The sequence below is a fragment of the Talpa occidentalis genome, unplaced genomic scaffold (assembly GCF_014898055.3).
Source record: "Talpa occidentalis isolate TD23 unplaced genomic scaffold, MPIMG_talOcc4v2.1 talOcc4.17, whole genome shotgun sequence".
In the NCBI taxonomy this organism is placed as follows: domain Eukaryota; kingdom Metazoa; phylum Chordata; class Mammalia; order Eulipotyphla; family Talpidae; genus Talpa; species Talpa occidentalis.
This window is the reverse complement of record NW_023601754.1, coordinates 1,614,902-1,641,718: the sequence shown is the minus strand read 5'-3', so window position 1 is coordinate 1,641,718 and position 26,817 is coordinate 1,614,902. Positions and strand designations below refer to the sequence as shown.

The window sequence follows — 26,817 nt, the reverse complement described above, 5'->3', positions numbered from 1 at the left end:
AGGGCTCGCGAGGGCTCCCTTGTGGCTGAGCAGAGGGCAGCCTGCAAGGAAGGTACCGTGGTGCTGGGGAGCGGCCCCTGGGGCAGCGCAGACCACCCCTGGAGCTCGCAGGCCCCTGGTCCCCACCCCCGTGGCTGGCAGCTTCCCTGAGACAGGACAAGCCAGACCCTGGCGCCACCTCCAGACTCACTCATTACACGTACAGTTTTATTAGCAACGTTGTAACTTCAAACAAGGTTTTGAAGTAAGTGCTGTAAAACCAGAGGGGGAAACTAGTGAGAGGCCTCGTGGCTGCCTAGATATGCATCCTTCCCTGCTTCAGGATGTCCCTGTGGTACACACACAGGTCCCTGAAAGGTCTAGTGTCTTGCGGGGGGCGGGGGGGTTCTCATGCTCCAAGGGGTGGATGATCATGTCGTGGGGCATTTCCTGCTAAACACTTCAGGCTCTGCTCTGCCTTAGAAGCCACTTCTGGGCTTCCCTGGTGCTGCAAGGGGTTAAGCACAGCACTATGAAGCTATCTGCGGCACAAGGTCAGTCCCCAACCAGCCAGAGAGCTACCCAAAGTGTGCAGCAGACCTCTCCTGTCTCCCTGCTGCTCCCCTCAGCATTTGATTTCAGTGGATCCACCTGTTCTGCTCCCCACTCTGTCTCGGGTGAATCCTCTCACCCCACACCCCTGGCCTACACCCCATTTCTTTTCTTAAAGTCCCTTCTGTGAACTAACCTGGCATCTTAGGGGCTCACCATGGGCCATGTGGCATCTTCACAAGGTCAGTCTGTCTCGGGAAGGCCTCTGCCTGTACTATTCCTCTCCCCTTTCCAGAGAGGCGGGGGCTCTGCTGGCCTCGTTCCTTGGCTTCCCCTGTGAAGTTCAGCTTCTCATTAGTTCAAGCCAGTCTGTGACAAGTTTATAGGTTTGGGAAGAAGCAACATCTTTGGTAATGTTTGGCAGTGAGGTCACCCCACATAGGAACGCGGCTTAAATCCAGTTCTTTGGTGCTTGGAATTTGGGTTGAGGTGTGTGTGTTTGCTAACTGTTAGTCTGGATTTCTCGCCGCCCCTTCCTCCCTAATCAGGCCTTCTGCAAACACTTTAGTCCTTTCCTTGTGGGTTTCGGCCTCCCCCACCCCCGTACTGCCAGGCCAGCCAGTGCTGCCAACGGCACCTGAGCCCACGCAACGAAGCCAAGGTTCCCAGTAGCTCGGGGCTTCCTGGCGTGGCCCTGCAGACAGTGACCGTGTTCTCCGCCCATTGAGATGAGCGTTTCCCGCACAGCAGTGTCCCGACGTCTGCTCAGTAGTGTCGGCCTCTGACTGTGCTGTGTGCTCAGGACCGACCTGGCTTTGTGGTCAGGTTGAAGCCAGAGGTGCATCCTCGTGAGCGGGGGTCACTTCTGGGGACAGCAGGCCCGGTGGCTTCTGGAGAGGGAGACAGTTAACATCTTAAGTTTAGCAGCTTAAGTTTTCAAGTCAAACCTACTTCACCAGTTCCTATCGCCTCCCACCCAATCTGTGTCCCTTACGTTGCCTCAGGCCTAGCGCTTGTCTTTACGCCAGCGGGCGGCAGGTGATGGGTGAGAGGCCCTCCCAAGCGCAACCCGGGAGGCTGCAGCTGAAGGCGGCCTCAGCCGGCCGCACCAGGGCCTGTGCCCCTGCCTGGAGGAGACTAATGCTCCGTGTGTCCTTCCAGAGCAAGACCTGGAGCGGCAGGTGCTGCAGACGCAGTGCCGGCGGCTGGAGGCCCAGCACTACAGCCTGAGCCTGACGGCGGAGCAGCTGTCCCATAGCATGGCGGTGAGTGCGGCCAGGACGGGGGCGCGCCCCGCCCCGTGCAGACAAGAACAGGAGGGGAGCCCTGCCCTGAGGAGCCCAGACACTTGTGCCAGGGCGGGGGCAGCAGTGCCGCGTGGGGAGCGAGGTGGAAGGGCAGAGGGGGTCGGGGCAAGGGAAAGTAAGTGACGGTCCCAGCTGTGTGGTGACACGGTGTCTTCCCTTTTCTCTCCTCCCCTGGCCATCTGGGACGCGCTCCCGCCCTTTCGTCCCCTCTTCGCCCGCTAGGAGTTGAGAAGCCAGAAGCAGAAGATTGTTTCGGAAAGGGAGCGACTCCAGGCGGAACTGGATCACTTACGGAAGTGCCTTGCGTTACCGGCAATGCATTGGCCTAGGGGTTATTTTAAGGGTTACCCTAGGTGACGGTTTCCCTTGCACTAGGCCGAACCTATAGTATAGAAATATTCTCTATTTTATTACCTTGAATATTTAATATTTTTCACTTGGAGGTTTGAAGCTTACAGAAACGAGAATGTGCCATGCATGAAGCAAACAATTCCAGGCTCCAGAAAACAGAACGGACTCACCTTGGCTCCAGCGCCGCTGACTCCCTCGTGACTCGGCAAGCAGCCGCCGTAGGACGCCCTCCTCCTCTTCCTCGTAGAAGCGGTTTCTTCCTTCTTCCCCCGGTTTTCGGCCCCTGTAAAGGAAGGTTCCTTCACCAACACTACCGTTACCTTTGGCAGCCCCGGGCGCGCGAGGTCAGACCAGACCCCTGGCCTGGTCCCGCCCGCACCCCCTGGCACCGCCGCCAGAACCCCGTCCGCTTCTGCCACGGGGGTCGGCCTCCGCCCCAGGACGGGACCCCTCTGGCCGGGCGCCTTTAGGTCGAGGGCCTACTTCCTTCAGTCCCTGCTCTGCAACATACTCTTCAAAGCAACAAGTCATAGGAGCACACGCGAAGCGACAGTACTGAAGCCTCCCCCAAGGCTTCTCCCTGGAAAAGCGCTCACCTACAGACAAGACAAAGCGACAACTGAAGGAACCTTTTTATCGCGCGTGGGGCTGTAGCGCGTGCACCTGCGCCCACGCCCGCCGGTTGTGCCACGGCGCTGCCGTTTTCATACAAGCGTACATTTTGAGAGAAAAGTCAAAGGTGCTTCAGCCTTGTACTGTGTATATATATTAAAAAACAAAAGTTTTGTATGTTTTTATTACTTTAATTATTGTTATAAAAAGCCTGCCATTTTTAATATGTGGTTTGGGGGGATTTTTGTTTGTTTGTTTTCCTGTTTAGGGGTTTTGTTTCTTTTTTTTTGTTTTCCTGGGCAAAAAAAAAAAAACCTTGCTTTTAGTGTTTGTACTGCTGCTGGTCAGGACATTAAAATATTGAAGTGTTTTTAAAAATTAAAGAAAAAGAAAACTTAAAAGAGCTTGCCACTGGCGCCTATGCGATCACTTCATTTTTGAGTTGCACCAGGAAATGCAGAAAGCCATGCCTTACTTACCTCCTCCTGCTCCCGCCTGCTCCTGCGGCTCTGGGGAGGGGCTCGTCCCGGTGGGACAAGAGGGCGGGCCTGTGCATGCCCTTCACAGAGGCAGGGCAGCGGGAAGCCAGTTCTCAGGCGTCTACAGCAGTGAGTCCAGGCACAGCATAGACACGAGCCTTGGCCAGGCCTCGGTGGACCAGCCCTCCGAGCTGAGCGCCTGCTCTCAGGCCTACCAGTGACGAGCAGGGAGCTGTGTCCACCTTGTCCCGGTGATCGCCCCTTCAGGCAGGGTGAATCCACCTCAAGAAGTATCCCTGGCCCGAAGGTTCCCAGAGCAGCCAGGAGCTGCTGTGGGGAGGGGGCAGGAGAGGAGGCCCAGCCACATGCCCCTTGCCCTTCGGCCAGGCCAGGGTGGGGCCGACTGACCTTGACGAAGGCTGCTCACTGTGACCGGTGGCTGTGCCCTCAGCCCCAGACCTTAGCTGTGTGGAACAGCTTGCTGGCAGATGGCCTGTGTCGCTTTATCTGTTCCCACACAGTTTGCTTTGTATGTCTGCCAAGAACCTTCCAGTTATTAGCAAACTCAGACAAAAAGTGCCGCCAGTATTATCAGCAGTCAACAAGCGCCTTCCTCTCCACAGAAATGACTTGAAGAACTAAGGGCTGTTCTATGGGCCTCCTCCCCTACCAAGACACAAAGAACACGTACCACAGGTGGGGACAGGTGTGCAGAGGGGCTCTCCTGCCAACAGGGCAAACGACCGTGCACTTTCTCGAGGTAGAACGTGCTGCTTCTGGTCTGCGGGCTTCAGAGTTGCACCCAGTGCTCCCTCCTGGCCCTCCCACACAAACCCCCACACGCCTCGGCTGAAACGCCCAGTAACCAGATGAGCCAGTGGGCAAGAGCGCAGGCCCAGCCCTGGCCGGCCACCCCCTTGGTTGGGTTTTGGACCCAGGAGGGGCGGGGCAGGGGGCTGCTGCACCTTACCGGGAGCTGGCTGCGGCAGTAACTTGCCACGCGACATACCACCATCCTACTGCCCTCCGGCCCCACCTGTGGGGGGGGCTGTGACTATTCCCGGGCTCAAGAAGCAACACGACAATCAGACTAAACCTGTAAGGCAGCCTGAGTACCTATGAGGAAGGTAAGAGAGCCGCTCTGGAAACAAGCTAGCACTGAGACCCAGCAACCAGGCTTGGCTTTTCCCCTCCGATACGTGTATAATTTGAAAACACTGGCTCTCAGAGGGTTCTGAAGGAAGATGCTAGCATTTGAGTCTCTCCAGTTGGGCCTGACACAAGCAGATGTGAGCGCTCTGAAGCTCTGTGTTCAGCTATTTCCCTTGAGTTAAAAAGACAAAGTCTAGAAGCGCTCCCTGGTTTTGCTCTAGAACAGATCACGCGCCCTTCGTGTCAGTATTCCCGTGAAGACCCCAGTGCTTCGCGACCCCGTGTCTTCCTACCACACCAGGGGTGAGACTGCTGCTTCTGTCCTCAGAAGGGGCTTCACAGCCTGGGGGCGCGTCCACAGCCGAGGCGTGCGGCCCACATGTAATCAGGCCGTTAGCTGCGAGCCAGACAGCTCTCCCCAAACCTGGCACTGCCGCCTGCGCACTGGAAAATGATCTCATGTAGGGAGGGGCCAAACTGACATCCTAAGTGTCATGCTCTCCAGCCACTGTCTCAGTAAAGGACCAAGATAGGGTCATTCCGTGTCTCTAAAGGAAGTGGAGCACTTGGCATCAACACCCGAGTAGCGGCACCCTCACGGGAAGCCAAATACCCGCAGGAGCCCACCTGTACCCGGGGCGGCCTCCTCGTAGCGCACGGCGCTGCCAAATCCCAAAAACCAAGCTGAACAGCAAAGCCAAGACCCCCGCTCCCTCTGACCCATGTGTTTTAAAGTGTAGGAGATTCCAAGGATCCACCACAAGATGGAGACAGTCAGCACAAGCCGACCCTGTTCCTTAGTGTATAGTAGCCGCTTAGCGATGACCCGTGTACTCTTCCAAGTAACCGAGCTAGTGACGTCCTTACTACTTCCAGTAGCCTGTCCCCAACTTTCTGATCCAGCGCTTCACTTTAAACCCTTATCTCTGCCTTGACCTGAGAGAGCCCGCGCTCGTGGGCTGTGTTCCGCTGTACGCACCTGCGCTAGCGTGCCAGAGCAGCAACCAGTGCTCGGGAGGGAGGGGAACGGTGCCTCGGTCACTCTGGGGGCAGTTTAGATGCTGTGAAATTAAACCTGTTCTAAGTGTACTTGTTTGATTTAACTGTATTGTAACATTATTTGTTGAATGTAGTAATTAGGTATTTATGACTATATTGCTGTAATTTTTGACAACCAACATCCAAAAAATAAAATCTTCCTAAATCATGTTCACAGGAAAATCTTTTTTGTGTCCTAAGAAGTTCGCCCCACTCTCCCAAAATAAAAGGCTCAACATCCCAGCTTTATAAGAGAAATGCTAAGACAGAGTCCACCGGGACTGCCAGGGTTTCAAGGTAACGGTATGGGGGCGAGATCAGAGCTCCTCACCCTCCACAATGAGACACTAGGCTCCCGTTCCCCCAAAATCAATCTGAAGGGCACGGAAACAAGAAGGCAAAGACCGTCCCCTGGAAACGAACCCTCCAAGGGGCCACGTCCGGGGCCGAGAGTCAGGCCAGCCGCCTGGAGACGCTGGGCAGCAGAGGGGACCCGGGAAGCCATTCTGCTCTGCAGCGCAGGCAGCGCGGCCTGGGGCACGTCCTCACACTCACGCCATCGGCCGTTCACCCCTTCCCAAAGCCCCGACAAGGGCCAGCGGGGCCCCAGAGGCCCCCACTCACCTCACCCCACTGCCAGTTGTTTCTCCTCTCAGGGTGGCGTCCCCACAGGAATGTGGCACCCGGCAGCGCTGCGTCCAAGCCTGCCCACCTGTGACTGCGCGGGTGTCTCTTCAAGGGCAGCAATGCCTGCCCGCCACGTCTGTGCAGGCGTTTTCCTTTCCTTTCTTTATATAATAAACCTGCCCTTTTGGACATAACTAAAAAAAAAGAAAAGGAAAGAATGTAGAATCCCAAGATGATACCATTGATAATTTTTCCTTAGAGAAAAGAACTTCACCCTTACCTGTAAGAAAGAATTTCTCCCCTAAATCCATCCAGACTTTCCTTCCTAGGGTGGTGTCCCGACCTGTAACACTGCGGAGTACCCTGTCGGCCTGCGCCAGAAGTGGCCAAGAGAACACGTGCCCCAGAGAGCTGGCGTGAGACAGACGCCCGCCTGTGCCCGCTCTCGGCGTCGCCTGAAGCCACCCTGGTCCCGGGGCTTGCCCCTTCCACTTGGTAGTGACACGGGAGAAAACCCAAGAGATGCAGTTTATTCCATCTTTATTGTGCACAGGGCTTAGACTGAGAGACACTGCACTGGCCACTCACCAGCCGTCCTGCTCTCTACAAGTAACTGTAGAACATTCTAGACTTAGCCCAGATAGGGCTCAGGAAGGCAGAAAAAGCTCTCGGCCACTTCTGTGCATCTTTCAAAAGCAGCACTCGTCCACAAGGCTGCTCTTGAGACCTGGGGCTCTACTAGGGAGAATATTGTTTGGCAAAAGCTTTTTTCATCCCCCCCAAAAAGAACAGCTGCTTTCTAGAGACAGATGTGGAACTAACGAGCGTCCTGACAAATGAGCACAAAAAAGGCTGCTTTCCAAGGTCACAAAGGCCTTCCTTGCTCCATCCGTTTTTCACACATTGGAAGTTGGTTCCAGAACTCCAGCAGGGCGAGGCCCTCCGTGGTACACTGGTGCACACCTCCCGCCAAAGCCAGCCTGCCAAGACTAGGGCCTTCCTCTAGAAGTCCTGGGACTGGCTGTGCTCGGAAGGCTGCAGGCTGGTGCGGAGCTTGTACATGTGGTTGAGCGCTTGTGTGAGGAAAGCTCCGCTGGTGTTGATCTCCATCAGGGTCAGGTTGTCCAGCTAGAACACAAGAGACAGACTGGGTGGCCACAGAATTTTTGAATTTGAGAAAAAAAGATCTGCTGAACAAAAGTAAAAAAACGCCTTAAAAATAAAGCAGCGAGGCCTCCCCAGTGGCGCAGCGGTTGAGCGCTGGGTTGCGAAGCTGCCCGCGGCCTCTGCGGCGCCGGTTCGATCCCCGGCTGCTCCCCGGCCAGTGGAGGAGGGTCCCACATGGCGCGCAGACCTCTCCTGCCGCCCGCTGCTCCCCTCAGCAGTGTACTTCGGTCCTTCTGCCTGCTCTGCTCCCCGCTCTGGTGAATTCTCTCACCCTCCCGCTCTTCTGACTGTACCCAGTGCTTGTATAAACCAAACAAACAATAAATAAATAAATAAACAAACAAACAAACAAATAAATAAATAAGACATGCCTCTAGAAAAATTAAAAAAAAAATTAAATAAATAAATAAATAAATAAATAAATAAATAAGGCAGCGAGGGCCTCCCCGGTGGCGCAGCGGTTGAGTGCTGGGTTGTGAAGCTGCCGGAAGCCTCCGCAGCGCCGGTTTGATCCCCGGCTGCTCCCCGGCCACCGGAGGAGGGTCCCACATGGCGCGCAGACCTCTCCTGCCGCCCGCTGCTCCCCTCAGCAGTGTCCTTCGGTCCTTCTGCCTGCTCTGCTCCCCGCTCTGGCTCTGGTGAATTCTCTCACCCTCCCGCGCTTCTGACTGTACCCAGTGCATGTATAAATAAATAAATCTTTAAAAAATAAAAAAAATTAAAAAATAAATAAAGCAGCGAGGGGCTTCCCTGGTGGCGCAGGGGGTTAAGACACAACCTATGAAGCTAACTGCAGCCACTGCAGCATGAGTTCGATCTCCGGCCAGGGAGCTACCCACATGGCGCAGCAGACCTCTCCTGTCTCCCTGCTGTTCCCCTCAGCAGTGTATTTCAGTCAGTCTGCCTGTTCTGCTCCCCACTGTCTCTGGTGAATCCTCTCACCCCCCACACCTCTGGCCCGTAACCCCGTTCTTGTATATATAAATCAATCTTTAAAAAAAAAATAAATAAAGCAGCGAGCACAAATGGGATTCTGGCTGACATCGGCCTCGGCCCCCCTACACGCCTGCATCCTGGCTACACTGTGGCTCTCGGGGCACAGGCAGGCACCCACCTTGGCATGCGCCTCCTGCTGCCTCACGAAACTGTCAGCAGACACGCGCAGCTTGGCAATGCGCGTATCCCACATGTCCTTGATCAGAGTCCGGATCTCATCTGCTTTCGGGATGTTGTCTGAAGCACTAAAGGAAGCAACAGATGACTTAAGTCCGGTGGGGTGGCACTTGGTCAACTGCAGCCCATCCAGCTGGGAGGGGTGGTTAGCGAGTGTCCAGAAGGCGGCTGCAGGCCCAGCTGCTCCAGACTCAGTTTGTTTTGCTTGTGATTTTAAAACTAAGACTTTCTCGCAGTTTAGTTTGGTGCAACAAAGCCCAGCTGTGATCACACTGAGGACTCTGGCGCCCGACCACGCCGCGCCCAGCATACCACAGGGGTGGACTCCATCTACGCAGAAGGCCTAGCCTCCCTGGGAGCTGCTCTAAGTCAGACGTCCTCCCTTCCTGCAGAACCGGGTCTCCACACTGTGCACTTTGCAGTGTGACTGCCTTTCAGGGCTGGCTCCCCTCACGACTTCTCCAGCTCACACCCTGTGGCTGCTCACCCAAGGGCCCACTGCCCACCAGAGGGAGGAACGAGGGCTGTGTGCCAGGCACTGTGCTCCGCACCCACCACTCCTGGCCTCACAAACCCTGCAAGGGAGGTCACCTCCCACGCCAGAGAGAAAATCAGGAAGTCACAGAAAAGGGCAAACGAGCAGAAGCAGCTCCCTCACTTTTGGCCAGAGGGGGCGAGGGGTAAGAGCAGCTTTCCTGGGTAAGACAGACTTCAGCTAGCTTATGAGGGAAAAGACAGACTAGAGATAAACACAGACACTGGCACCGCCATCACCGGCGCCCCAGGACAGACCAGAAGTGCTCTCCGCTGGCTGAACTTGGCTCCTGGTCTATAGATGGAGAATCTGGTTTTTTAAACTGAAATCCAGTCTCAGCCACTCAATGTGACTTAGGCTGGTCACCTGGCTGTTTCATCCAGGCATTGTACTGCCTTTTAAAATAATATATTATATGGGCCTCCCCGGTGGCGCAGCGGTTGAGCGCTGGGTTGCGAAGCTGCCCGCAGCCTCTGCAGCGCCGGTTCGATCCGCGGCTGCTCCCCGGCCACCAGAGGAGGGTCCCACACGGCGCGCAGGCCTCTCCTGCCGCCCGCTGCTCCCCTCAGCAGTGTCCTTCGGTCCTTCTGCCTGCTCTGCTCCCCGCTCTGGCTCTGGTGAATTCTCTCACCCTCCCGCGCTTCTGACTGTACCCAGTGCTTGTATAAATAAATAAATTTTAAAAAAAATAATTTAATTTTCTTTAGTTTAAAATACAATTTAATTTCCCTCTTAAGGTACACCGTGTGATAATCTGATATACTCATTTATTGTGAAATGATTACCACAGTCAGGTTAGCTAACACTTCCATCACCTCACATAATTACCACTTCTTTCTTGTGGTAATAACATGTAAGGTCTATTCTCTTAGCAACAGAGACCATAGCGTAGTATGAAAATGTCTAGCTAGGAGTAAAAATCTCTCACACACAGTGTCTCCAGCACATGGTACTAGGAAAATGATGTTCACACACGCGAAAGGGTGACCTTGGACCCGTACGACCAGCATCTGCTAGTGTCAGCACAGCACAGACTTTCTTACATGACCTTTCCAATAAAGACAACAGTGCTTCAGAACACTGGCTAGGACTCAGCTATGGCATCCCACCCCTTTGGGTGTGCAGGCGCACCCCGCCCACCGCCAAGGCACGCACAGTCCTCCACCAAGGTCACTGGGCCCCTCCCTCCTTCCGCCCCTCCCCCCACCCGCCCCCCTAGCCTCTGCTTTAATGGGATTTTTTTATACAGTGGACTTGAAGATCCAAACATTTGGTTCCTACAATCTGAAGGGCTGATTTAAGAACCAAGGACCCAGGCGCCTGGTTAAGCACAGAACAAAGGTAACATTAGGCCCCTGGCAGAATGGATTATAGAATTATTAAACAAGGGTCTAATAGCTACTGAGCATGTACCTCCAGACGATCAGGCCCTGCCCGGCTGCCTACACCGTCTCCCTTTGGAGTGGCACTCCCCCGGTCACGACATCGGTCACGAGAACCCCCCAGCACTCTCCTGGGAACCCCTCCTGTCCTGCAGACTAAGGCAGCACCACCTCAGCACGCCATGCCCTGACTTCTCCCTGCACCGCACTCTGCCCTGAGCTCTTCTTGGCCTCTGGCAGCAGCAGTATGAGGACTGCAAACCACACCCTCGCTCCAGCACTTTAAACACTGTGGTGTGACAGCCAGTGTGAACAGGTCACCTCGCCCCTCACACATCTGAGACTCCAGCCTACGCGACTGTCCACCTCAAGTCCACGAAGCAGCCCCAGACCCTCACTGAATCAGCAGTGCCATTCAGGGCTCTCCACGGCGGGCAGTCGACACCGCCCCAATTTCTGTGCCAGTCTGCTCTCGAATCCAGCAAGTAAAAGGTGCCGGGCAGGCCTTCGAGGCTTGTGCTCTAAGTACCAAACAAACCAGTACCCACACTTGTCCCTCAGCTGCATTCATCCATCTGTCCAACACAGGCATGGTGCCAGGTGCAGTGCAGGTGTGCAGGAGACGTCCCCGGCCACTGTCAGGGCTGGGCAGTGAGGGAGGGATGGAGGGCCGGGGTGGGGAACTGGGCACAGCCAGCCAGTGACTACGAATCCAAGACAGACAAATGCTGCAGAGGTGCACAACACACAGAGGGGACAGAGCATGTGGCCCGGGAGGGAGCGCCTGGCGTGCGAAGCCAAAAAAGGCTAGAGCAGTAAATGCCAAGGCCCGGTGAAACCCAGGGGAGCCCGGAGACACAGGTAGGCAGACCCAGAGGAAAACCAGGTCAGGAGTGCAGCCAGGACCCTGGAAAGCTGGGGGCAGGACACCCCCGCAGCGTGGTGTGGGTTAGAAGCTGAGGCAACAGGACCAGCCAGCAAAAGCGAGAAGGCACTGGCACAGGCTTACGCAGAGGGCTGGACGCACCGCTTGAGTTTGGTGCAAACGTGAGCCCCCTGGCCGTTCCTGTCGAACACCCACAAGAAATCCAATGTGCATACCCCAAGATAAAGGGGTAGAGTTGTACTAAGAGAATGTATTTATGGTGATGACAAAGGATACAGAAGTCCGGCAGCACCTCCAAGTGTGCAGCAACACAACGGGCCACACGGCCTGCCCTGCCCTGCCCTCGGGGAGGTCCCGATAGGTGCCTTTAAGCCCAAGGATGGCTCTAGGGTCTGTCACCCTGCTTGAGGTCACAAGCAGTAGGCCGAAGCAGAGGCGGGCGGGATCTGGGTGAAGGAAGTGGGTATGGAGGCCAAGGCGGGCCCGGCCACGTCCTGCCTGTTCCACCCACGAGGGTGGTATTCCCACTCCCATGTTGTCCGCCCATGTTGTCCACCCCCATGTTGACCCCCACCCAGTACCTCTGTCACTCGGAGAGTGTCTACACACAGTCCCTCACCTGCTACCCTGCAAACCCCTCGCTGTGGCCACTCATTCACACAGACAGCCATGCTCGGGCGTGGACAGCTGGACACGGCATGCTTCTGCAATGGGGTTGGAAAGGCCCCATGATGCCTATTCCAACCCGACCCCAAAGGACAACTGGAGCCACAAAAGTAGGGAACCAAGTCCCATCATGCAGCCCAAACCCCTGCCGTCCCAGTGTGGACACTACTTTGAAACAAGTGAGACATAAGTGACAACAGCAAAATGCCCTTGCAGGCCACAAGTCTAAGCGCTAGTGGCCAGGACAGGCTCCTCAATACCAGCGTGCAGGAAAGCCGACCTCTGGCTCGCTATTCAGAGCCTCCAACTGGCCATCAGTCTCTGTGTGGGGGACCCTAGTAATTGCCAATTTCAGGGTCCAAGAGTAAATAAGGAAGAAAACTCACTTTTCTAGAGTAGCGTGTAAGAAGGAAAATGTTCTGAAAACACAAATAAGGACGCAGCTGACTGTCACAGTCTCTGTGAATAAAGAGCAAACCCAGTAGGGCCCCAGGCCCAGCAGCCTCAGGGGGAGGAGGGAAGACCAAGGGAGTGAAAGGGGGCAGGGGCAGAAGAGAGCAAGGGCCGAGCAAGTGCGCCCACATGACCCAAGGCGCTGATCTTGCAGCCGACACACCGTTTCTCTCTGCAGTAATGGTAAAACAAGACCGAAGGGGTGGGGGGCGTGAGGCATCAAACCCCGATTCAGTTTCCCTGGGGGTTCTAGGACAGCCATACTTACTGATTTAGCAAGAGTTTGGTAAGTTCCATGTAGTATGGGCTAGGCATAGGGGTAAAAGTTTCTTCATTGCGTTCATGATCCCTCATCTTCTCCAACTTCTCTGAAATTTAGAGCAAAACACATTTTACTATCACCATTATCTGAACCTGTATGCAGAACAGTTGGAGGAGAGCAGACACCGGCTCATCGAGGGCTTAAGACAGTGGAATAGGGGGGCCTCCCTGGTGGTGCAAGAGATTAAGACACAACCGGGTCTCCCTGGTGGCGCAGTGGTTGAGCGTTGGGTTGCGCTGGGTTGTGAAGCTGCCCACGGCCTCTGGGGCGCTGGTTCGATCCCTGGCTGCTCCCCAGCCACCGGAGGAGGGTCCCACATGGCGCGCGGACCTCTCCTGCTGCCTGCTGCTCCCCTCGGCAGTGTGCTTGGGTCCTACTGCCTGCTCTGCTCCCTGCTCTGGCTCTGGTGAATTCTCTCACCCTCCCGTGCTTCTGACTGTACCCAGTGCTTGTATAAACAAACAAACAAACAAATAAATAAATAACTCTTAAAAAAAAAAAAAAGAAAATAAATTAAAAAAAAAGACACAACCTATGAAGCTGTCCACAGCCACTGCAGCATGACTTCAATCCCCGGGCAGGGAGCTACCCACATGGTGCAGCAGACCTCTCCTGACTCCCCTGCTGCTCCTCTCAGCAGTGAATTTCAATCTGCCTGTTCTGTTCCCCACTCTGTCTCTGGTGAATCCTCTCACCACCCTTCACCTCTGACCTGTACCCCAGTTCTGGTATGCATAAATAAAACTTTTTTTTAAAAAAATGAGGGCCTCCCCTGGTGGTGCAGCGGTTGAGCACTGGGCTGCAAAGCTGCCCACAGCCTCTGCAGCACCGGTTCCATCCCCGGCAACCGGTGAGGGTCCCACATGGCATGCAGACCTCTCCTGCCGTGCCTGCTGCTCCCCTCAGCAGTGTACTTTGTCAGTCTGCCTGTTCTGTTCCCCACTCTGGCTCTGGTGAATTCTCTCACCCTCCTGTGCTTCTGACTGTATCCAGTGCTTGTATAAAATAAATAAGTAAATCTTTAAAAAAAAAAAAAGACAATGAAATAGAAGTAAAAAACCCAAGGTAGCCAATAACAAAAAAATCCAAAATAGAGAACCACAGATAAAGAAATGGATAGAAATAGTAAGAAAAGCCATTGAGAAAAAGTAGGCAGGACAAATAAAAACAAAATATATATAAAATTAAAACTATCAAAAATACAAAACAAAATCTTACATCAATCTTCATCAATCTTCACCCAAAATGTTAATGGTCTGAATTCATCAATAAAAAGAAAGCCGAATCACAACTGCTGAAATAGAGTAATAAAAAGTGGCCCTAGGAAGAGACCCCCAGGGCCAGGTGGCTTCTCCAAGTAGTTCTGTCAAATCTTCAAAGAAAATCCAATACCTCTCCTACTCAAGCCCTAATAAAAAAGACAGAGGAAAACAACCCAGCACATACTATGAGGCTAACACTGTCTTGCTCCCAAAAGCAAGCAAGACAATGCAAAAAAAGAAAAGCATAGACCAGTATTCCTAATGAACATCGGTGCAAAAATCCTCACAAAAACCCAGCAAACAGAATACAGCAATGCAGCAAAAGAGTCATCCACCACCAATAGGCTTCAGCCCTGCAAGGGTGGTTTCCCATATACAAATCAATAGGTGCCATCCACCAGATCAACAGGAAGGAAGACAAAAACCACATGTCAGTCTCAATAGAGGCCAAAAAGTTTCCAAGGAGATTTCAAATCCATTGATGAAAACACTCAATGGGAATAAATGGGTTAATCTAAACATTTAAAGCCACACATGACACACCCCAGCCAACATCACACTCGACGGTGACGCGTTGAAGCCCACCCACTAAGGTCAGGACCCAGACAGGATGTCCACTGTCAGCACTAGTGTTCAGCATAGTACTAGTAGTCTGCACCAAAACAATCAGGCAAGAAAAAAAACATAAAAGGAATCCAACTAGAAAGAAGTGAAACTCATTATCTGCAGGTGACATGTTGATATAGAGAAACCAAAAACTACTGAATAATTAATGAACACAGTCAAGTGGCAGGACACAAACCCAATTTAAAAAAAATCAGGGCGGCCTCCCTGGTGGTGCAGGGGTTAAGTCTCAGCACTATGAAGCTATCTGCAGCCTCTGCAGCATGAGTTCGATCCCTGGCCAGGGAGCTGACCCACATGGCTCTCCTGTCTCCCTGCTGTTCCCCTCAGCAGTTTGTTTCAGTCAATCTGCCTGTTCTGTTCCCTACTCTGTCTCTGGTGAATCCTCTCACCCCCTGCACCTCTGGCCTGCACCCCAGTTCTTATATGCATAAATCTTTAAAAAAAAAAAAAAAAAGTGGGAGAAAACGTAACGAAGAGGTGAAGGGCCAGTATATCAAAAACTTTAAAAGTGCTTAGGAAGTAAACAAAGATACAAAGAAATGGAAAGAGCCTGGGCTCCTGGGTAAGAAGACTTATCATTAAAATGGCCCTATCACCAAAGCAACTTACAGATTCAAGGCAATACCTATCAAAATACTGATGATTTTTTCAAGGCCATTCAACAATTATCAAGTTGATATGAAACCACAACAGCCCAGAATAGAAAACACTCCTGAGAGAAGACGACAAATGCAGGTATCACAACACTTCCTGCCTTCAAACTGTCATCACACGGCAACAGCTCTCAAAACAGTAGGTCCTGGAACAAACACTGAGACAGACCACAGCGGTGGAGCAGAAAGGCCGGACACAAACCCACAGTGTGGACAGCTGCCTTCAGGACCCAGGAGCCAGGGCCCCGCCCGGAGGACCGCCTTCTTCCTCCCCACACGAGAGGCCTCTCTGGTAACGGTGCAGGGAACACGGAGAGCCACTTGCAAAAACCTCGACCAGGAGCCGTACTTAACTCCATACAGAAAACTAATTCAAAACGGATGAAAGGCCCGGGCGCAAGCTCCAAAACCACAACGTACTTGAAAGAAAACACCGGGGACACACTACAGGCCACAAATACAGAGATGTGCTTGGGGACTCAACCCCGATGGCAAGGGAAACCAAAGCAAACGTAAACAAGTGGGGCCGCATCCAATTCAAAGCCATCGTACCGCAAAACGAACTCATAAAAAAAAAAAAAAAAAAAGACAACCTACAGAATGGGAAAAATATTTGCATATCACAGATCTCAGAAAGGGGCTAATCTCCAAAATGTACAAAGTTCTTACACAACCCAACAACAAAGAAACAGCCCAATCAAAACACAGGCGGAGGACCTAGACACTTTCTGAAGGTGACACTCAGGTGGCCCACAGACACATGAAAAACTGTTTACCTAACGTCCCTTATTATAAAGGAAATTAAAACCACACTGAGACCCCACCTCACCATGAGAACGGCTCATATAAAAAACAACAGAACCGGGCCTCCTCAGTGGCGCAGCGGTTGAGCACTGGGTTGCGAAGTTGCCCGCAGCCTCCGCGGCGCCAGTTCAATCCCCGGCTGCTCCCCGGCCACCAGAGGAGGGTCCCACATGGCGCACAGACCCCTCCTGCCGCCCGCTGCTCCCCTCAGCAGTGTACTTTGGTCTTTCTGCCTGCTCTGCTCCCCGCTCTGGCTCTGGTGAATTCTCTCACCCTCCCGCGCTTCTGACTGTACCCAGTGCATGCATAAACAAACAAACAAATAAATAAATAAATAACATGCCTCTTAAAAAAAAAAAAAAACAAAACAACAGAACCAACAGATGTGGGTGAGGCTGCTGGGAAAAGAACACTCATCCATGGCTGCTGGGAAGACAAGTTTGTGCAGCCCCTGTGAAAACTGGGATGGAACACTGCTGAGAAAATAAAAATGGGAATTCTGTACGAGCCAGCAGTACCCCATGCCCCCATTTGTTATTTATCCAAATAATATGAAAACTAATACAAAAAGATTTATCTGCACCTGTGGCTGAGCAGCACTGTCCACAACTGCCAGGTCACTGAGCCCACCCAAGTGCCCTTCGACAGACCAATGGACAAATAAACTGTGGATCATCTACTCGATGGAGTACTACACAGCTATGAAAAAGAGAAGCATAGTGGCATTTGGAACAAGATGGATGGACAGAGTGATTAAGTGAAATTAGTCAAAAAGTGAAAGGCGGGTATCAGAGCTTTCATTCACCTTCAGAACATAAACAACAACAAAAATACACAAGCAAAAAGAGTAGAAATAGATCTTGAATTTAGTTAAAGAATAGAATGGTCACCAGAGGGAACACTGGGAGGGAGAGGATGAAGGAGGGAAGCAGTGGGCTAGAGGCACAGGGGGACTGGTGGAGGTTGAGTGGAACGTATGCACATTGGTAGGGCAAAAATGCAACCCCAAAGATAAAAAATAGAAAATGCTGCTGGAATTGTGGAAAGCCACAGATAAAAGAATGAAATTGGATCATTTACAAGCTTTATATACAAAAATAAACTCAAAATGGTTTAAAGATTTAGATAGAAGACTTGCCATAATAAAACACATACTATTGGGGATAGGATCCATGACATCAAAAAAACTTTTTCAGTCCACCACCCCATAAGGCAAAGGAAATAAAATAAACAAATTAGGATTATCTCTTGGCCTCCCCTGGTGGCGCAGCGGTTGAGCCAGGGCGAGGGTCCCACATGGCGCGCAGACCTCTCCTGCTGCCCGCTGCTCCCCTCAGCAGTGTACTTCGGTCCTTCTGCCTGTTCTGCCCCCTGCTCTGGCTCTGGTGAATTCTCCAACCCTCCCGTGCTATTGACTATATCCAGTGCTTGCATAAATAAATAAATAAATAAACAAATAAATAAATAAATAAATGCTTTTTAAAAAATTAGGATTATCTCAAGTTAGAAAGGTCCTACACAGCACACACACACAAAAAGACAATTGAAAAGACACCATATTGAACGGGAGAAAATATTTCCACAATATACAATTGATAAAGGATTAATACCCAAGATATATTTAAAAGCTCAATTCAACTTAAAAAAAGAAAAAACAGGGCCTCCCCGATGGCGCAGCGGTTGAGCGCTGGGTTGCGAAGCTGCCCACAGCCTCAGCAGTGCCGGTTCGATCCCCGGCCGCCGGGCAAGGGTCCCACATGGCGCGCAGACCTCTCCTGTCATGCTCGCTGCTCCCCTCAGCAGTGTACTTCGGTCCTTCTGCCTGCTCTGCTCTCCCCTCTGGCTCTGGTGAATTCTCTCACCCTCCCATGCCTCTGACTGTACCCAGTGCTTGTATAAATAAATATTTACACATCTAACTACAAAAAATAAACACATACACACACATAAAAGATAAACATAGATTGAAAGTAAAAGGATGAAAAAGAATCCCATAAGCAATGGACCAAAAAAGAAGGCAGGAACACTATATTTATATCAGATAAAATAGACTTCAAACTAAAAAAGGTAGAGAGAGACATGGACAGTCACTATATTATGATTAAGGGGACAATACATCAAGAAAACATAACAGGGCCTCTCTCGTGGCACAAGGGGTTAAGCACCACACTATGAAACAATCCGCAGCCTCTGCAGCACGAGTTCATCTCCGGAAAGCCAGGGAGCAACCCACATGGCGCAGCAGACCTGTCCTGTCTCCCCGCTGCTCCCCACAGCAGTGTATTTCAGTCAGTCTGACTGTTCTGTTACCCACTATCTCTGGTGAATCCTCTCACTCCCCAAATCTCTGGCCTGCACCCCAGCTCTCATATGCATAAATTAAAAAATCTTAAAAAAAAAAAAAATACATAACAGGGCCTCCCTGGTGGCGCAGGGTTAAAGACACAGCATTATCAAGCTGTTGCCAGCCACTGCAGCATGAGTTCAATCCCCAGAGGACCAAGGAGCAACCCACATGGCACAGGAGACTTCTCCTGTCTTCCCACTGCTCCCCTCAGCAGCGTATTTCAGCAATCTGTCTGTTTTGCTCCCCACCCTGTCTCTGGTGAGTCCTCTCACCCTCACCCCCGCACCTCTGGCCTATACCCCAGTTCTTGCATGCATAAATAAATAAATCTTAAAAAAAAAAAAGACATAACACTCATCAACATATACTCACCAAATGGAGCACCAACATATATCAGACAATTAATGTCATCTCTGAAAATAGACATCAGAGAAAATACATATGGAGTCGGAGACTTCAACACCCCAATCTCACCAATGGACAGATCAATGGGACAAAAAATAAGCAAGGACTCTACAGCCCTAAATAAGGACCTAGACCTCATGGGCTTAACAGAAACCTACAGAACACTGCACCCCACTAAAAAAAAATTTGAGTACACATTTTTCTCAAGTGCACATGGATCATTCTCCAAGATCGATCACCTACAGGGACACAAGACAAACATCAACAGATACACCAAGATCAAATTCATACCAGCTATCTTCTCTGACCATAAAGGCATCAAACTAGAAATAAACCAGGAAAAGAAAGCAAGGAACCCTCCCACCTCATGGAGACTTGAAACCCACACTACCGGAAGACCACTGGATCAATGAGGAGATCAAAGAAGAAATTAAAAAATACCTTGAGATGAACGTTAATAGGACAGAACTCTCCAGAACATATGGGACACAGCAAAACAGTTATAAGAGGAAAATATATAGCAATACAGGCTCACGTCAAGAAACAAGAAACAGGGCCTCCCTGGTAGCGCGGTGAGTTGAACACAGCACGGTGAAGCTGTCCGCAGCCTCCGCAGCATGGGTTCGATTCCCAGTCAGCCAGGGAGATTCCCACATGGTGCGGCAGACCTCTCCTGTCTCACCCACTGCTCCCCTCAGCAGTGGATTTCATCGGTCTGCCTGTTCTGTTCCCCGCTCTGTCTCTGGTGAATCCTCTCACCCTCCCGCGCCTCTGGCCTGTACCCCAGTTCTTGTATAAATAAATAAATCTTTAAAAAAAAAAAGAAAGAAAGAAGGGCCTCCCTGGTGGCGCAGGTGGTTGAGCACAGCGCTGTGAAGCTGTCTGCAGCCTCTGCAGTGGCGGTTCGATCCCTACCAGCCTTGGAGCAACCCACATGGCAAGCAGACCTCTCTTGTCTCGCCCACTGCTCCCCTCAGCGGTGTATTTGGGCAATTCTGCCTGTTCTGTTCCCCACTCTGTCTCTGGTGAATCCTCTCACCCTCCCGCGCATCTGGCCTGTACCCCAGCTCTTGTATAAATAAAAAATAAATCTTAAAAAAAAAAGAGAGAATTCAAAGAAATAGGGTCGCCCTGGTGGCGCAAGGGGTTGAGACACAGCCTATGAAATTGTCCGCAGCCACTGCAGCCTGAGTTCGATACCCGGCCAGGGAGCAACACACATGGCGTGGCAGACCCCTCCTGTCTCCCTGCTGCTCCCCTCAGAGGTGTATTTCAGTCAGTCTGACTGTTTTGCTCCCCACTCTCTCTCTGGTGAATCCTCTCACCCCCCACATCTCTGGCCTGTACCCCAGTTCTTGTATGCATAAATAAATAAATCTTAAAAAAAAAAGAATTCAAACAACCTCATTTCCCACCTTAAAGAACTGGAAAAAGAGCAACAACAACAAAAAAAAAAAAAAAAGCCAGGAGAAGAGACGAAATAATAAACATCAAAGCAGAAATAAATAAAATAGAAGTTAAATCAATGAAACCAAAAGTTGGTTCTTCGGAAAAAAACCTAGACAAACCTCTAGTCAAGCTCACAAAGAAAAAAATGGAAGAACACAAAAACAGAATCCTACACTAAAGAGAAGAAATTACAACAGACACAGAAATCAAAAGAATATCAGGGGGACACCCTGGTGGCACAAGGGAAGCACTATAAAGCAGTCCACAGCTACTGCAGCAGGACTTGGATCCCCTGCCAGGGAGGTGACCCACATGGTGCAGCAGACCTCTCTGTCTCTCCCGCTGCTCCCCTCAGCAGTGGATTTCAGTGGATCCACCTGTTCTGCTCCCTGCTCTATCTCTGGTAAGTCTTCTCACCCCCCACCCCCACACCTCTGGCCTACACCCCAGCTCTTGTATGCATAAATATTAAAAAAAAAGAGAAAGAATAATCAGATTAGTAACAACAGTTATATGCAAACAAGTTCAACAATCTAGAAGAGATGGACAAATTCCTAGAACTGTACAATTATCAAAGATAGATCAAAAAGAAATCAAACACCTAAACAGACCAATTACAAGCAGTGATATTGAAACAGTAATCAAAACCCTCCCCCAAAACAAAAGCCCAGAACCAGATGGCTTCACAAATGAATTCTACCAAATGTTCAGAAATGAACTAATGCCTATCCTCACAAACTCTTTCAAAAATTTGAGAAGGAAGGAATACTACCAAATATATTTCGCGAAGCCAACAATACACTAATACCAAAACTGAGCAAGGACAGACAAAAAAAGAAAACTATAGGCCAATCTCTTTAATGAACACTGATGCAAAAATCCTCAGTAAAATCCCAGCCAATAGAATCCAACAATGCATCAAAAAGATAGTTTACCATGACCAAGTGGAATTTATTCTAGGGGCACAAGGATGGTTTCAACATCCGAAAATCAATGTAATCCAACACATCAACAAAAATTAAAAGAAAAAAGAAAAACCAGGGCCTCTCTGGTGGCGCAAGGAGTTAAGCACAGCACTATAAAGCTATCCCTGGCCAGAGAGCTACCCACAATGCACAGCAGACCTCTCCTGTCTCACCTGCTTCTCCCCTCAGCAGTGGATTTCAGTCAGTCTGGCTGTTCTGTTCCCCGCTCTGTCTCTGATGGATCCTCTCACACCCCCCACACCTCTGACCTGTACCCAGTTCTTGTATGCATAAATAAATAAATTTAAAAAAAAATTTTTTTAAATAAAAACCATATGATCATATCAATAGATACTGAGAAAACATTCAGCAAAGTTCAACATCCATTTATGATGAAGGTCCTCGATACACTCAGGTTAGAAGGAACATACCTTAACATCATAAAGGCTATATACGACAAACCCATAGCCAATATTCTCAATGGTGAAAAGCTGAAAGCCTTCCCCTTAAGATCTGGAACAAGACAACCATGTCCACTGTTACCACTGCTTTCCAATATAATACCAGAAGTCCTAGCAGAGCAATAAGAGAATCCAAATAGGGAAAGAAGTAAAACTATCACTATTTGCAGATGACATAATATATATACAGAACCCTAAAAACTCTACAGAAAAACTAATCGGGGCCTCCCCAGTGGCGCAGCAGGTTGAGCGCAACGCTGTGAAGCTGTCCGCAGCCTCTGCAGTGTGGGTTCAATTCCCGGCCAGCTAGGGGGATTCCCACATGGCCCAGCAGACCTCTCCTGTCTCGCCCACTGCTCCCCTCAGCAGTGCTTTGGATCTGTCTGCCTGTTCTGCTTCCCACTCTGTCTCTGGTGAATCCTCTCACGCTCCTGCGCCTCTGGCCTGTATAAATAAACACTAAATCTTTAAAAAAAAAAAAAAAAGAAAAACTAATCAAAATAATCAATTTAGTAAAGAAGCAGGATACAAAATCAACACAAAAAAATCAAACAGCCTTCCTATAAGCAAACAATCAATCTGAAAAATAAGAAATCAAGAAAACCATCCATTTTATAATTGAAACAAACAAAAAAAAAAATCCAATACTTGGGGATAAACCGCAACAGTTGAAAGACCTATACAAAGAAAATTATAAAACACTGTTAAGGGCCTCCCCTCGTGGCGCAGCAGTTGAGAGCTGGGCTGGGAAGTTGCCCACAGCCTCTGCAGCACCGGTCAATCCCCAGCCGCAGGCAAGGGTCCCACATGGCATGCAGACCTCTCCTGTCGCACCCGCTGCTCCCCTCAGCAGTGTATTTCGTCAGTCTGCCTGTTCTGTTCCCTGCTCTGGCTCTGGTGAATTCTCTCAGCCCCTACACCTCTGGCCTGTACCCCAGTTTTTGTAAGCATAAAAAAATCTTAAAAAAAAATAGAACAAATATTAATGAAATTCATATGGAACTATTGGGGGAGAAAGGATACCCTAAACGAACTCCACAAATACAGGTTTCTTGGACCCAACCCCCACCCCTGACCAAAGAGATCCAAGACGCCAAGGACGACAAATCCCAAATGTCCTCATCATCGACAGGAGGGCTGCTGGGAACTGTGGTTGGAGTTAAGCAGCCAGGCTTGGTGTCTAACCACACATGTGGGCCTTGGGGCTCACTTGGCTTTTTGCCAGCTCACAGCATGCTACTGAGACTCTAGCTCAGGGGAATCTGTAGGATGTGTTCACCAATTTATTTCCCTCTCTCCCTAAGTTATTCATTTTTCATTTCTTCATTTCCCCTTCTTTTGCAAATAAACCCTTTTATTAAGCTTTCGTGTGTGTGTGTGTGTGTGTGTGTGTGTGCCTGCAGTTGAGTATTATAAGTCCCTTTTAAGCGTATGGGTGAGGACCCACAGTCAGGCAACCCACCTCATATAGGGGTTGCCTTGTAACAGAACCACAAAAAACCTTGAACAGCCAAAGTTCTCCTGACTAAAAAGAAGGAGAATGGAGGTATCACACTCCCCGACATCAAACTATACTACAAAGCCATATTAATTAAAACTTTATGGTACTGGAACAAACACAGACCAATGGGATCAAACAGAAAACCCAGAAATAAACCCACATATTTATGAACAACTAATCTTTGACATGGCACAGCAGACCTCTCCTATCTTGCCTGCTGCTCCCCTTAGCAGTGTATTTCAGTCAGTCTACCTGTTCTTTTCCTGTCTCTGGTGAATCCTCTCACCCCCGCACCTCTGGCCTGTACCCCAGCTCTTGCATACATAAATAAATCTTAAAAACATACACACACACACACACAATGAGATACCACCTTACACCAGTAAGAATGGCACATATTAAAAAAAAAAAAAAAAAAAAAAACGGAAACAGGGCCTCCCTAGTGGCCCAGGGGTTAAAGATAGGGCTATCAAGATATCAACCACTGCAGCACAAGTTCAATACCCACATGGCACGGCAGACATCTCCTGTCTCCCCGCTGCTCCCCTCAGCAGTGGATTTCAGTCAATTCGCCTGTTCTGTTCCCCACTCTGGTGGATCCTCCAATCCCCACCCCCCACCCCACCCCCGCACCTCTGGCCTATACTCCAGTTATTGCATGTGGAAGAAAAGGAACTCTCATACACTGCAGGTGGGAATGGAAACTAGTCCAACCACTATGGAGAACTGTGTGGAGGTTCCTCAATCTACTAAAAATGGAGCTTCCGTAAGACCCAGTAATTCCACTCCTAGGGATCTAGCCAAAGGACACAGAAACATTAATTCAAAAGGACACCTGCAGGGCCTCCCTGGTGGCACAAGGGGTTAAGACGCAACCTATGAAGCTTCTGCAGCCACTGCAGCACGAGTTCGATCCCCTGGCCAGGGAGCAACCCACATGGCGCAGCAGACCTCTCCTGACTCGCCCACTGCTCCCCTCAGCAGTGTACTTTGGTCAATCCGCCTATTCTGTTCCCCACTCTGTCTCTGGTGAATCCTCTCAGCCTCCCCACCCCTCCACATACCTCTGGCCTGTGCTCCAGCTCTTGTATACATAAATGAAAAAAATCTTTAAAAAAAAAAAAAAACAGAACACCTGCACCTCTATGTTTACTGCAGCACTATTTACAATAGGTAAGACATGGAAACAACCCAAATGTCCAAAAATAGATGACTGGATCAAGAAGATGTGGAAAATACACACAATGGAATATTCTCAGCAATCAAAAGATAAACTCATGCCATTCGCAGCAACATGGATGGAGCTGGAAGGGATGATGCTCAGTGAAATAAGCCAGAAGGAAAAACATTGGATAGTTTCACTTATAGGAGGAATGTAAGGGAACTAAATAAGGACTCAAGGGGAAAAAATAATTATAATAACTTAAAACACAAAAGTAACAGGCAACTGTAAATCAGAGACATTCTGAAAGGGAAAGGGGACGGGGCGGAATCCAGACAGGGAGGGTGCACAGGGGCCGTGGCGACGGTGCGCGGTGCGGGGTGGCGGGGATTTTCTGGGGACTGCGCCTGAGAGGAGAAAGCAAACATTGTGCAAGAAGGAAGAATGATGTAAAATATATAGAGAAAGAAATGTAAACTACTTTCAAAAACCAGTGGACATCAATAAACACCTCGGGCCCCGAGGCTAGGAGGGCGGGAGAGGGACGGGGTAGGGGATGATGGCGGAGGGGAACAGAATATCTTTACTATGAACTGAGCAGCAGCAGTGACAGCCTCATGCTCACCTTTTCTCACTAACTTAAAAAACAGGATTAGAACATTTTACAAAAACCAAACTGCCACACACTCCCAAGCAAAATTTACAATTTCGGCCACTCCCATCTCTGAGGTGGGGAAGAGGCTCAGAACACAGTATGTTTGTGTCTCTGATGCACTTGCTTTTTTCCTAACAGCTTTTTTTTTTTTTTTAATTTATTTATTTACACATGCACTGGGCACAGTCAGAAGCGCGGGAGGGTGAGAGGATTCACCCGAGCCAGAGCGGGGAGCAGAGCAGGCAGAAGGACCGAAGCACACTGCTGAGGGGAGCAGCGGGCGGCAGGAGAGGTCTGCGCGCCAGGTGGGACCCTCACCGGTGGCCGGGGATCGAACTGGCGTTACAGAGGCTGTGGACAACTTCGCAGCCCAGCGCTCAACCGCTGCGCGACCGGGGAAGCCCTTTTCCTAACAGCTTTTTTTTAAAAAAACAGATTCATTTATTTTTGCATAAAACTGGCGTACAGGCCAGAGGTGTGGGGGTGAGAGGACTCCCCAGAGACAGAGTGGGGAGCAGAGCAGGTGGATTCACTGAAACACACTGCTGAGGGGAGCAGCGGGGAGACAGGAGGGGTCTGCTGCGCCCTGTGGGCAGCTCCCTACCTTAACCCCTAGGCCACCAGGGAGGCCCTTTTCCTCACAGCTTTCTGAGACGTAACAGGCGGACCCTGGAAGAACACGCCGCAACGGCTGTCAGCATGTCCAGAGGCACACAACCAACACCTCCATTACTTTCACGGCACTTCCACACCCCAAAAAGGAAGCTTGGAAACCCTCTATCCCCTTCCAGTCCCCACTCCCTAGGTTCGCCCATGTGCTAGCCTCCTGGAACGTCGCCCCATCGGGCCACAGAACGTCCCACTGCAGGGGATGGGGTCTTCCGTGCAGTCTTAGTGACAAATCCTGACTGCGCCCCTCGGCGCGTGTGTTTACGGGGTGCTGCTGTAAGTACCCACGCGTCTTTAGGGCCACACTCTCCGGCCGCAGAGACCTTGAGATCCAGCCCAACCCGCCCCAGGTGTGAGCGCTCAGGGGTCGCGACCCGCCTCCTCTAAGCGCCAATCTGCGAGCATCGGTTTCAGGTGGGGGTGGGCCGCGGCTGAGGGGCCCCCCGCGGGGCCCATCGCTCACCTACGTCCATCCACTCGGGGGGCAGCAGCCGACACTTCTGCCGCTGTTTCAGGTTGATCGCCAGCCACAGCGGCACCTCCACCGGCAGCCCCGGGTTGAACGGGCCCAGGTCCCCCTGCCGAGGGAGACGCGGGCGTGAGCGCCCCAGCCAGGCCCCCGCGGTCGGGGCCGCCCGGGAAGGGCGCGGTGAGGGGGGCGGGGGTCCCCTGGGGGCCGCCTCTCCCCGCCGGGCAGCGCGAGGCTCCCGGGGACGCCGGAACCCGGCTCCCCCGGCGGGAGGCGGCCCGGGCAGCCCCGACTGGGGGGCCCCCTCAGGCTCCCCGCCGGCTGACAGCAGGACACGCGCGCAGGCCCCCCGCCCCCCGGCTCGCGGGCACCTCGCCCTCCCCACGGCCGCTCCTGTCCGGCCTGAGAGGACCCGCCGGCCCCCGACGCCGGCCCCGCGCCGCTCGGACGCCCCCACAGCCCCTCCCGGCGCCCCCCCAGCGCCCCCCAGGCGCCCCCCCCGCGCCCCCCCCGGCGCCCCGCGCGGGGCTGAGGCCGCGGCGGCCGAACCTGCGCCCCCCGCGCCCGCCGCGCGCGCGCTCACCCCGATGAGGTAGATCTTGTCCAGGCTGAAGTTCGGGATGATGGTGACCGGCTCCTTCTCGGCCAGGAACTCCACCTCGGCCGCTTCCATGGCGGCGCCCGCGGCCGCCCCGCGTCCCGAGGGG

General features: G+C 51.4%; 2 protein-coding genes across 3 annotated transcripts in view; one reads left to right on the top strand and one right to left on the bottom strand.

The window, feature by feature from the left end:
- The window catches only part of GSE1 (Gse1 coiled-coil protein), a 332,054-nt gene extending 326,392 nt beyond the window's left edge, over positions 1 to 5,662 (top strand). The window contains 2 exon segments of the mRNA XM_037515766.2: positions 1,693 to 1,796; positions 2,061 to 5,662. Coding sequence (XP_037371663.2) covers positions 1,693 to 1,796; positions 2,061 to 2,195 — 239 coding nt within the window. The 3' untranslated portion in view covers positions 2,196 to 5,662.
- On the bottom strand, positions 161 to 26,817 carry GINS2 (GINS complex subunit 2). 2 transcript variants are annotated; one of them, XR_008552365.1, is made up of 8 exons: positions 26,694 to 26,817; positions 26,105 to 26,219; positions 12,628 to 12,727; positions 8,379 to 8,505; positions 6,378 to 7,225; positions 6,095 to 6,291; positions 2,360 to 2,472; positions 161 to 1,421 (listed from the first exon to the last, which is right to left on the bottom strand). XR_008552365.1 is itself a non-coding variant. In XM_037515767.2 (5 exons), the coding sequence occupies exons 1-5, from the start codon at positions 26,781 to 26,783 to the stop codon at positions 7,100 to 7,102; spliced, it is 558 nt and encodes a 185-aa protein (XP_037371664.1). In that variant the 5' UTR covers positions 26,784 to 26,817; the 3' UTR covers positions 6,308 to 7,099. The 2 variants fall into 2 exon arrangements, 1 of the variants encoding a protein (XP_037371664.1); XM_037515767.2 differs by lacking the exons at positions 161 to 1,421; positions 2,360 to 2,472; positions 6,095 to 6,291 and having other exon boundaries at positions 6,308 to 7,225.

What these genes read in the sequence shown, in the direction of transcription:
- GINS2 (XM_037515767.2), bottom strand. Translation starts at nt 26,783, where the DNA reads ATGGAAGCGGCCGAGGTGGAGTTCCTGGCCGAGAAGGAGCCGGTCACC. An exon ending in ACAAGATCTACCTCATCGGG is followed by an intron (nt 26,220 to 26,693) that starts GTGAGCGCGCGC and finishes CTCCCTCGGCAG; the next exon opens with GGGGACCTGGGCCCGTTCAA. An exon ending in CCCCGAGTGGATGGACGTAG is followed by an intron (nt 12,728 to 26,104) that starts GTGAGCGATGGG and finishes TCTAAATTTCAG; the next exon opens with AGAAGTTGGAGAAGATGAGG.